The sequence below is a fragment of the Taeniopygia guttata genome, chromosome 1, assembly GCF_048771995.1.
Source record: "Taeniopygia guttata chromosome 1, bTaeGut7.mat, whole genome shotgun sequence".
NCBI lineage: Eukaryota > Metazoa > Chordata > Aves > Passeriformes > Estrildidae > Taeniopygia > Taeniopygia guttata.
This window is the reverse complement of record NC_133024.1, coordinates 5,382,269-5,394,959: the sequence shown is the minus strand read 5'-3', so window position 1 is coordinate 5,394,959 and position 12,691 is coordinate 5,382,269. Positions and strand designations below refer to the sequence as shown.

At 38.8% G+C, this 12,691-nt stretch overlaps 1 protein-coding gene across 7 annotated transcripts in view; it reads right to left on the bottom strand.

Annotated features, from left to right (window-relative positions):
• Nucleotides 1–12,691, bottom strand: part of APP (amyloid beta precursor protein) — a 133,008-nt gene that overhangs the window by 21,674 nt on the left and 98,643 nt on the right. For all 7 annotated transcript variants that reach the window (XM_030260268.4, XM_030260330.4, XM_030260419.4 and 4 more), the window contains one exon: nt 2,813–3,034. In XM_030260268.4, the coding sequence (XP_030116128.4) occupies nt 2,813–3,034 (222 nt within the window). The remainder of the gene's footprint in view (nt 1–2,812; nt 3,035–12,691) is intronic.

Below are 12,691 nucleotides of genomic sequence, written 5' to 3'. Positions count from 1 at the left end.
AAAGTCTATTTAATTTTAGATTATTTTTCACTTACTAGTCAGTAAAAGCAATTCTAGGAAAATAAACTATTTGCATAAAACCTAATAAATAAATAAACTATTTGCATGTTCTTAAAAACATGCAGTTTACATAGGGAAAATTTCAAATGGAATTATGAAACCTTAGGATTACATGACAACATACTGATCCAATAGATTATTAATATCTCTGGGTGAAACCTGAGATTAGATCATGGCCATGGAAGGAACAAATGTTAGTGGGAAGGGCTGTGGTATTTTAACTTCATCAGTTCATCAGAGGGAGAAAAAAAAGAGGAGAAAAGTATGTCAATTGTTATTAACTTTTTGCTACTTCCAAACAATTTATAAAAAGCCAGAAACATATTTTTGGAAGCAAGGTAGACAAAGCCTGAAGTAAGACCACTATCAAAGAAGAAAACAGGCATAGGAAGTGAAGACAAATGGCACAAACAGTCCTGGGCTTCTGGAACAATGAGGTAGGACACAAACACAAAGGAAAAAAACAAAGCTGTGAAACTCCTCTTTGATGCTATGGACAAAGGTATAGAAATGCTCTCTAAAGAAAGAAGGTATTATTGGCATGATCACATTAAGAACGTTGTGGTTTGGGTAGAGGACAGAGAATTATAAGGGGAAACAGGAAGGACTTAAAGAGGTTTAAGTCACCAAATGACTTCCACTTCTAAGTGTACATACTTGAACAATTATAGTGGTTGGCATAACTGAACTGACTGTTGCAATAAGTTCATGAAAAATACAATACAATCCTGGTATAAAAAACCCAAAACTAAACCCCAACAACTTGGAGACATGAAAGAATAATTGCTGCAACAAACCATATACTGCATTAAAACACACAGGCCTAATAATTAAGAATGGTATTCCAGGCAGGAGAGTTTTATTTCTTATTTGCTGCCATGCATTTTAAAAGGAGAACCATGCTCAGTATAGTTGCCTGTGGGAATTCAGGGTCACTTTAAAGTACCTTTAATAATTAGATCCTGAGCTTAGACAGGTTTCTGAAGGAAAAATATACTTTTGTGATTAAACTATGGGTATGTCTGAGGATGCCTGTCTACCTAAGAACTTCTAAACCTGATGACTGAAATCAATATATTTTGGAAGCTAGGAGGAAAGACATCAAAAACAATTAAACCCCACCATGTTTTATGAAAGCAGGCCACAGATAGAGAAACTGATGCCCTGGATACCTCAGCTACAGAAAAAAAATGGAGCAAGACCTGCAGCTGAAAATTCCTGCCCGACAGACATGAGCTAGACTGTGACTGCTCCTGGCAGACAGCCTTGATACATGTGCTAGGGGCAGAGGAAGCTGCAGTTCCTTCCCCAGGAAAATGAGGTTCAGCCTGCCAGCCTGTGAACCATCTGTACCCCTTGCCAGTGCCTGACGTGCTCCAGCCAGCTGCTCTCACTGCCTGGCATGCCACTTGGCTGTAAGTGCCCTTCAGACACAGCCAGAGTCCTTGTCACAACCTCCTGCCTTCTGGTTCTTCTGCCAGGGATCTGCTGACTTTGCTCTGGCTCTGCTCTTTTACTTGGTCCCTAACTTGCAGTGCTGACTCACTGGTACTCTGATTTTAGCCCTATTCCTGACCAGCTCCTCCTCTTGCTCTCAATTCTGTCAAGTATCTGCCTCACTGACCTTTGTGTAGGTCTTTTCTTTTGCCTGATGCTAGGCTTCTCTGACTCCTTGGGACAAACTTCGATTGAAAATCTATTTCTGATTCCACTGATTTCATCTGGCACCAACACCAGACCTAGCAAATCTGTGCCCCACACACCCAGTTGCTCACAGTCATCACATACTGTGCTGGAATGTGACTGTGTAAAGGTGACCTCAGAACTCATTCTGAGAGCAGCACAGCCTAAAACAGTGGTTTCAAAAGACTTGAGGAGAATATTAATGTCTGTGCAGTTCAGCTACAAATCACAGATTTGCCTGAGAAGACTTCTGCAGTTCCAGGCTCTGTATGTACTGTGGCTTTGCATTATCAAACTTTTACTGATGTGATTAACTTAGCACTAGTAACTGAGCAGTTGAAGAAAGGAAAACAAAGGCAAGAGGAGGAACTTGAATGACATGACTGAAGTCTCTCAAGTTTCTGATTTATTGGCTCCAGCACCTGAGTGAGCTACCAATTCCAGATTCTACATGGATTATTCAAGTAGCATGCAGTCACTTCTTGACTGAAGTAGTCCATGAACAACATAAAATACTCCTCAGGAAAAACATTTTCACTAGCCAAGTTATGCTGCTGTGCATGTAGGAACATTTCTGCATTACATTCCAGACAACTAGTGTAGGGAGTGAAATAACATTATCTGGGAGTGAAATAACATTATCTGTCTGCTAGGATTATGCTGGAACTGTAATAATTTTCATGCTAGCAAATAAAAAGCTCTACCTTAAATAAAACACTCATTTCATCATGGCACAAATCTAACAACTTATCTATCTTCCTTCAGTCATTTTCATGTATCTTATAAGACTTACTCATAATCTCCTAGACTTTCTTATGGTTTGTTTCTGAAGGCAAGTAAGCTCAACTCTGAAAATTACTGTGTCTAAATTACAGATATTAGTCAGGACCTTCTATTCTACCAGAGACACAACTGACATAGCAGACCAGTTCCAAATGTACATTTCAGAACCTCTATCCCACTTACACTTACTTATAAAAAAAAATATTAATTTTCAGGGAATAATATGAACAAAACCCACAAAGATCAGCTCAGAAAGTTCTGTGGTTTCTCCCCCTATTGTACTTACCTTCATTTTCTGTATTGGCTGGAACAGAATCAACTCCAAAGGGATGCCATGGCTGAAGGTCATCTAGGCTGAAGTCTCCATCCACTGGAAGAAGTTCAACTGTAGTCTTTGTTTCCGTCAATGAAGGCATAAGAGCATCATTTCCATAGCTGATTCTGGGTTCGCTGATCATATTGGCCAAAACGTCATCAGAGTAGTTTTGTTCTTTCTGAAGTAATTCATCTGCAAGGAAATTTCAATGAAGAAACTATGTGAAATAGCCAGCATATCTAAGGACCTGTTTTCAATGCTACTCAAGTAAGAATTCACTGTTGTGAGGTTGTTTTCCTACAATAAATAAAAACATTAAGGCTTGGAATAGTCAAAACCCCACAATAAGCACTGCAGCTAAGGCATTTTTTTGAAACATCAACCACAATTGCTCAGTAATGTTTCCTACCCACATTTCCACCACATAACAGATCACAGGTCTGTGCTATATACATAACAGATCACAGGTCTGTGCTATATACATTCCTTGGCTCTTCCCAACCTCTTTGAAAGGAAGCACAAAACAATTCTCTTCAACTCAACATGCTGCTGTAAGTCAACTGGCGAGAGATCCACAGGAAGGAATGTCTTTGTAATTTCTCCTTCCTCTTAAATGCTCACTGCCAAAGCTCCTCACAACTCTTAAATCCTCTATCTCCACTACAGTCACTGTATTAAATTGGGGTTACACATCAAATCTGAAGAAACATTTGATTTTTTAACATATATAATTTCATCATAACACTGAAGTAGTTCTTTGCTAAAAAGCAGTAGTACACATCTAGTAGTAGTCTTAATAGTAGTAGTAGCAGCAGGCAAATTATTTTACAAGCTACCAACACCTAAAGCTACACAGTATTATCTATGCTGTGGAATTGTTTTTCTTGAAGTAAGGTGAGGACAATCAAAGCACTTTTCAGTTTGATCAGGTGTATAGGACAAACTTTTCAACTCTGTGTTAAAAATAAGCTCAGATGTTGTGTGTGCTTCATTATTCCTACTCCCTTCTCACATCAAAGTTCCTCTACTCTCAGTACAGAAAAAACATGGACTTGTTGGAGTGAGTCCAGAGGGCCACAGAGTTGATCAGAAGGCTGAAGTACCTCTGCTATGAATACAGACTGAGACACCTGGGGCTGGTCAGCCTGAAGAAGAGAAAAGGTCCTAGAAGTCCTTACTGTGGTCTTTCAATACTTACAGAAGGCCTATAAGAAAGAAGGGCCAAACTTGTTATCAGGGCCTTTAGCAATAGGACATCAGGTGATGATTTTTAACTGAAGGAGAGTAAATTTACCTAAGATATAAGAAAGAAATTTTTTACAAGGAGAGTGGTGGTAGATGTACCTGTACTGCCCTGTACCTGGCAGTATTCAAGGCCAGGCTGGACAGAGCTCTGACCAAGCTGATCTAGTTGAAGATGTCCTTGCTCATTGCAGAGAGGGTTGGACTAGATGACCTGTAAAGGTCCCTTCCTACCAAACTATTCTACAATTCCATTCTTGACCCTTACTGCTTCACTGACATCTGTTTTTGTAGGAAAACCATGCTATTTGCAAGTATTTTGAGGGAACCTGCTGCACAAGAGCTCATTCAAGCAAGAAATTGCAACGCAAACCAATAATTGCTAATAAGGCACCAATAGTGAGCAAGTGCCACAGAGCTAAATAGCTCACAATAGGAGACTGTAGTAGAGTGCAAGTGACCACATGAGAACACACATGGCAGCTGATGATACAACAGCTTTCATTAGGACTGTCTTCCCTGCACTTCATTAAGGACACCCTGACTGTCACTACTTCACACCCACATCTCTGCCATGTAGCAAGTCAGGGACATGAATCACCACTCTGCTGCTAAGCCCTTCATGCCACTCCACAGGGGCTCACTCATTTCCTACTAATATCAGTGATGAAGGGCTTCTAAGTTTCTATACACACCACAGCTTTAGAAAACCTCAGCAAAATCTTTTGAATGCTGTGTTTCTCCCAGCTTTGCACCATGAAGCTTCATACCACAGAAGTAAAATGTAACCATGCAGCACCCTCAGAAAGGACCCTTACCACCTCACGAGCTTTAGAGGTACCACTGCTTCAGTGCCTCTATCAATGATGATCCAGTGGGGCTCTACTCTGTAATTCATCTCCCAAGGGCCACCTTGAGATAGCTGACAAAATTCTCTGCCACCCTATTCACCTAACACTGAATTCAGAACATCAAAAATAAAAAGAATGTTGCAATCTCAGCTCTGGGGCAAACGTGGGTTCTGAATCTTACAAAATAAGGTTTTAAAATAAATTTTCCAGTTTAAACAGCAATTACTTGAGCAGATGGTAAGACTAATGTGAATACAAAATTCTGTGATTTAATTTGCCCATTAAAATGACTTATTAGGACAGTATAGAAAGCCTATGTCAATCACACTGAATTGTTTTTTTTTATGTTCGTTTTACTGAAACCAGTACTATTTTATGACACCTACTAAATCTTCAGCATAGAAGTTCAATCTGATTTTGTCTCCAAATTGCACTTACACTACTCTTTTTTAAAATTAAACCATGTCCTTTCATCAGAAGACACCAGTGAAGCACCTTGATATTCTGAGCAAACATCACACGACATGTTAATTTTCATTAGATATGGATGAAAAGACTTTACAAAAAAGAGCTGGATTTTAGTGGCCTGAGGGAGAAGTCTGGTGTCTATGTACCTTGCAGGGTGCCACAGATGACAGCAGCTGAGAACTACTCCCACATGAGAGAGTATTACAGTACTCAGCATCTTTGTGACCACAAACCTTTCAAAACCTGGGCATTGGAATGGTTTTGGGGCACAGCTCCCCTTGTTCCTGCTGTTCTCCCCATCCCCAGAGGATGGTGTGGGACAACTGTAGAGACCTGGAGCTCAGGCAGCAGTGGCAGGGGATGGTGCTGGAGGAGCTGTGCCCCAGCCATTCCTTTGCCTTGGGCAGTGCCTGTCCTGTACAACTCCTGTCCGTGCTCTGCTGCCAACACTCAGTGTCACCTGCAGACAGCTCCTGCCCTTGGAAAGGGACAAAAGGTGCACAGAGGGGAAGGAAGAACCTGAGTTCTGGCAGTGGAGGAGCAGCACCAGGACTGGTACAGAACTCAGCAGAAGCCATGGTGCAGGCATGGCTGGGCCTGCCAGGCTGACAGACAGGGTTTCCAAGCTCCCATCATTATACCCAAATTTCTGAGGGCTGGGAATGGATCACACAGTCTCTCTCAAGGCTGCCCAAGTGGGAGCACATCCTTGCTGGCTCCATTGTTTTCCACTCAGCTGTGGTATACAGCATGGAGAGGACCTGCACAATAGCTCAAGTGAAGCAGACAGATATTACAACCAGCAGATTATGATCACATCCATTTTACAAGCAGGGAAACAATGGCCACATGAGTCAAGCCCATCTGACAGGATGAATCAGACACTGAATGACAGTGAGAAACTGGAAGTGCCTGGCATAGAAACTGCTGGAATCCACCACACTGAGGCAGCTGTGTCTGCATTGAGTAAATTATTCGCAAACAATTGCTTCAATCATTAAACTGCTAAAAAAAGTTTGCTTTAGGATTTCCTGTTATTGATACTACTGGCAAATCCAAGATCAATTCTTCAGGGCTGATTTTGTTCCAAGTATCGATGGCTACTTGAACCATCAGTTACACTAATGGAAAGCCATACATCTGTTCATTGACACAGTACTCCCTCCATCTGCAGCTGACAACTCACTTCCCCCACTGTGCAAAAGATAAATCCCTAAATAAGCAGGGAGCACAGACACAGCTAGAGGCTAGGATGTGCATTCAAAACTGTTTCAAGGGGTTTTATTTGTACTATGAATATCTTATCATTAGGTGCTGAAAATAGATCCTAGGTTGCTCCTCAAAATTTCATCTCACATCAAATCAACAGGACAGAAACACTCTGAGAATCTTTCTACAATAAATGTTTTTTGCTTGGCTTATTATCTCCTTGCAGTATTCTGCTAAGCCTTGCCATTCAGAAAAATAAAGAGGATGGGAAATCTTTCTGTCCATCTGAGAGCATGTGCTCAAAAGCAACCATGACCTCAGGAAAAGGCCACACCCAGTTGGGACCTCAGACCTCCCACTAGCTCTGAATTTGGTGTGAGGGCACACAGTTGCTGCTTCTCCTCCAGACACTCAAAATTCTCCTTCAGGCACCTAAACCTTTTCTTTCTCAGGATGAGAGACAGGCTCACTTCTAGTATTTTAATCAGATACCTCTTGGACTTCTCATAACACCTAAGAAAGTTTTACTTGGACTTCTCATAGCACCTAAGCAAGTTTCACTAATTCTTGGACTCACTGCATGCCTCCTCCATGGGTCAATACTTCTCAACAACAGCATCTAGAAAAATTGAACTGAAATATGTTTGGGAAACTGGATAAAAGTGTAATACCACTACAAACTACTTTCAAGACTATTCTCTTATCCCACAAAGAGGCAAATGGAGCCAAAAGCAAATAAAGAGCTGAAAAAATAAAATTGACTACAGACTATTCTGGTAGATACTGTGTTGTTAAAAGCTATTTGTCTACAATGCCCCAAGACCACAGTTCTATTTGCAAATAGCACTGTGCTAGAAACAATATCATGACAAATCCCAGCAAAGCTGATGGGAGTCTTGAAGTGGCAAAACCCATGTTATGAGAAAACCTTATCTAATTTTACTGTCACAAAACACTGTTTTAAATGTTGAACTCTGGGACATACTTCCCAGCCCTTAATTGGCACAGCTGTAATGACAAGAAGTTCATATGGAACAGCTTCTCTTGCTGTCCTGGAGTGCCAACAACCAGTTAGCTATCTTTTAAACAAAAATTTTTATTTAGTTCATAGTTTGTTTAAAATTTCCACAAATAACTATAACATTTGTTTGTTGTATTTTCAAGGAACCCACCTACTAGAGGAAAAGCTCTGCAATCACTATTATGTGCCAAAACTATTGAATTTACTTGAAAAGCAGCCTTAAAGTTGGCAATTGTAATTGTGGAGTTCTAGGAAACAACTTAAACCAGATTAGAAATGAGGTGTACCCAAAACACCTCTAATTAGGACTAGTTAAAATACCACCAAATTACATGCCATAGTTTTGACCCAACAACAAACTTCCTTTGTAAAATGCCATTTACAAAGCAGAACATATATTTGATCTAACAGAGATGGGCTTGGAATCAGCTCAAATTAACTCATACAAATGCAGAGTCTTATTGCCTCACTGCCTCACTTATCATCAGTGACAATTCAGTGTGAACTGAACATGTGTTTTTCCCAAAGTTACTTGCTTTTGAGCATGTGCTTTCAAAATGACAAAACTAATAAGTGTCAGCAACCTCCCTGTTCTTCTTAGCAGCAGAAATTACAGAGCAATTGAGTCACAGCAACAGCTTCATTTGTACTGGCACACATACTGCCTTAATCCAGTCTGAAGGCAGCTTAAATCATACATATGTTGTATGTCACAATTAGGATTCACTAAGAACACCAACACAATAATTTATTACAGCACATGTGGCAAGAGGTAACATGTTTAACTGCAGCTTTCACTTGTATGCTTCCTTTATGGGCTAATTCAATGTTATCTTCTAAAGCAGTTGCACTGTTGTAACACAGTCAGGTTGGAAGTAACTTTGAGTGCCTGTATCTTGTCAGCTGTATGAATCAAAACTCTCCCAAACTGGTAAATATGAAAACAAGACCTCCTGTGCCTCACAACAAAGAGCAAAGCTCCACTGAATTTCAAGTATTTTGTTATTTTTAGGTGTTTTGCTGAATCACACACTGCATGATCATGATGTTGCATACTGCCACAAGTTGTAGCTATAACATTATCAAGTTACAAAATATAATTCTGTGGTATTCAGCGCTGAACCTAATTCATTTCTATAGTACAAATCAAATATAATGTAGAGAGACTGATGAGAATGTTATTGAAAGCGAACTGCCTGCTGGAGGGTGGAGAAATGCCTTTGTTGCCTGTATGCTTTGAGGATGATGAAAGAGGATTGATATGGTAGATAATTCGTGTGAAATACTGGAAATGAGCCCAACCTTCAGTGCTCAGATCCATACTGACAGAGAAATGTGACCACGCCACCAGATCTAAGTTTTCTTCTCACCTCCTCGACAGCCTGTGAAATTATGCCACAGGTCTTTTTGTCTGGAAATTCTTTCTGTGCAATGTGTCTCTCCCTCATGGCTAAAAGGAGACAGAAAGAGCAAGAACCATGGGAAAAAAGCATTTCATAGTTCTTATTTTCTGTGCTGCAGAGATACTACCACTAGGTAAGAACAAATAGCAGCCAAAACCCTCCACATTTCAAAAGATTCCCGTCTGTTTGAAAACCTTCATCAGTAAGTTGAAAAGAGTTTGCCCTTTTCAAATTATCAGAAAATGAACATTTAAGGTATCATGAAACAGCTGACCTAAAATATTTTTTCTAGAAGTTAGTAAGAGAATAACCATCCCATGGCCTCAGACAACACCTTGATGGCTAAGAAAACCTAACTTTAGAAAAAAAACCCCCTAACTTTAGATGAAAAAGAAAATCTAACTTTAGAAAAAATACACATTTGAACTTGAGAATAGCTGCAATAATTAGAACCATGCTAAAAAGAACACGCTTCTACTAAAAAAAAAAAAAAAAAATCACAACTTTAGCACTTCAATTTTTTTCCCCTTTCTTGCTCCTTTTATTTCAGCACATGTAGATTTTGCTGTTTCCTGAATCACATCATAAAAACAACCCAAGTGAGTTTCCTCCTGTCATCTGGTACATGGAATAACATTTCAGTTAAATCTACCTTGCAGATATTTTGTCTTATATTATTAAAACCCCCAAAGATGTTCAACTAATATACAGAGACATTGTCCTTGTGCAGGTAAATCACAGGTTACAGAAGAGTCTTTAAACCTTGGGTAATCCAGTTCAGGAAAACACTCATCACCAAGTAATGATTTCAAAATGACCTTAGTGTCTTGTCCTTAGAGAAGGACTTCAATACAAATTTATTTTTGTACGTGCCAATGCAATTACTGACCACTCTGAGCAAAGCTTCATGACAATTTTCACACCATTTAATCAGTCTGCTATGAAACTCATGGTCTGAAATTTTGTCTAATTTTCTTAGATGCCTGGTATGACACTCTTTGCCTTCAGTGACAGAAACTTTAATTACTACAGACCCATAGTTATCTGACAATTACACAAACTATCTATTAACTAAAATTAAATCTCAATATATGGCTATAGCTAAGTGCATGTTAATTTTTTTGGTATTTAACAGCCAGTCATCTGATTAATAGCTACATTTCCTCCTCACTTCAAAGCAGAGAGTGTTGAAGCTTGTGTCATCTCTGAGAGTAATTTAACAGAAATTAAAAACCCTGCTCTTCCTTTTCACAACAAGTCTTTTTGTCAATTCCTGTTGTCTCTTTTCCTTCCTCTCATCCCCTCCTCATTCAATTTGGTTAAATTAGACAGGTCCTCCCTAAGTAAGACAATGGGAACAATCTAATATAAAGGTAGACAAGATAATGTTAAAAAATACCTGGGGAAATTTTTGAATGGAAATTATACCATAATCCAGAACATATATTGTATAGCGTCATCCTGATCCACAGAATGCCTTCTGTGACAAACTCCAAGTTTAAATTTAAGTCCACATTTAATTCAAAATTAACATTATCATCAAGTGCTTTAAAATAGGCTGAAGAGTCTAAATTAAAACAAATAAACAGCCCGACAAATGGTCACTGATATTACAGTCAGATGAATCAGCAATCAATACTCCTGCTCAGGAGTAATAGTTTACACAGTTTACTTGTGTAAAGTAGAAAAAGCCAAGTACCTTTCCCTCTTAAATACCTGATAAAGCTTTTAAGTGAAATTACTCTGCAAAAAACATTTATATGAAATACTGCTACAGAATTTTATTGTCTAATTTTCTGAAATTAATTATCTACTTTATTTATAAATTATTTGTTGGTCTTATTTACTGATAAAAATAATTATATTTACTTGCCAAACTTACAATACACAATACAATTTAAAACTGGAGCGCGACCTAAAACTACCACTTTCTGACACCTGAAAAAAGTCAGTTACCTATCATTTTCTACAAACACTTCTCAAGGTCAGATTGTGAATACCACAACAACTTTTGATGTGTCATCTTGGAAGCGCTCAATAATCCATAAAAAATATAAAAATCTGAACCATAACTTGTTGCACTGATGCTGTAAGATTTTAACTTTTGTATTTTTCATATCCTGTACTGCATTAGTGTATAACTCTGAACTCCATATGGAGTGTTAGTTAATTCTCTTTATATTTTAGTCAAAGCAATCCTTCTAGGCATCTTCCTCAGGCCCTGAAAAGTATAAACAAAAGTGAATTGGGGGAGAGGGGAATAAACTTCCAATCTGTAATTGGAAGATTAACACCTGATATGCTAACAGACCAAACTTATATCTGTCTGGAAAACTCGTGACCATTGTTCATTTTGGGTGTAGCCCCTTGGGGAGGTTTCATCTGCCCTTAATGTACCTGAAGGTCCTTCATTAAATACATCTGCTTTTATCCTTTTGTCTGGCCTCTGTTTCTAGGTACACCTGAAACAGGCATCAGCAATTGCTACCTTGGTCAAAAGAGAACGTTTTTTAACTGAACTCCAAATTTAGAGAACTGAATTCTGCAGTGTCTGCTCCAGATAATAAGTATTTTGCCTATTTACTAACTGCAGTTTTAGTGTTTGATAGGCCAGATATAGCCTAGGCTGCCAATCTAAAGATATGCATTTATTAAATTTATCAAATATATCTATGAAATGGGATGTAGCCAGTTCTGATGCCTTTTACTCTGTTTCTCACACCCATGATCTAAAAGGAGGAAGCAGAACAGAGCAAGAACTGGAACCCTGCCTAGGCATCACTATTCAGGAAAATGCATTTTTCAGTGAAGTTGGGTATATGAGAATCAGAGGCAGGAAGAAGCTGCATTGATGAAAGATCATTTGTAATCCCATGTACTTGGGAACTGACAGAACATTACTGCAACATCTCCATCAACCCAGCCATTCTGTAAAATCTCATATCCTCTGTAATTTTTTCTTTTTTTATCCCAACAGTAACAACTTGCCAAAGAAGAACACCACAGATACTCTTGCCCATAACAAACAGCTGTGAATTTTCCCTCTGCACTTCTGGAAAGCAAGCTATGCTTCAAACAAAATTTAGTACACCATTGGCATTAGAGGCTTATTTTGCTATCCCCCTCAGAATACCTGCCCACAGCGATCCAATTCAGACTTTAGGGTTTAAATCCCTTTGGATAACAATTCCACAGACTGACACACTAGCTCTGTAACATATTACATATAAAACTATATTACCTTGTGCTAATATAACTAGTCTGTAACTGGTTGTCAATGGAGACGTGCAATTTGCCAGCAGGTAAGAATTGGGATTATTCCTTTGTTTCTTTTACAGTCCAACACCTCCTACTAGGAATCTGATGTTAGAGTGAATCACACAGAATGACACAACTGTGCTTCCAAAACATGTTAACTAGGAAAAGAAAATCCATCTTTCAACAGGACAAATTAAGTAGAAGATGTTGGAGTGTCTGTGATCCCACAATTTTGGGCTCCTTTAATACTCTGGACATTGACATAATGAACTTGATGTAAGATGAACATATTTATGAAAAAAATTACACACATGTTCAAGTGTATAAAAAAAAAATCTCCAATAGTTCAGTATAGTGACATTTCTGTAAGCAGGCAACATTTTTACAAAGCCAGAGC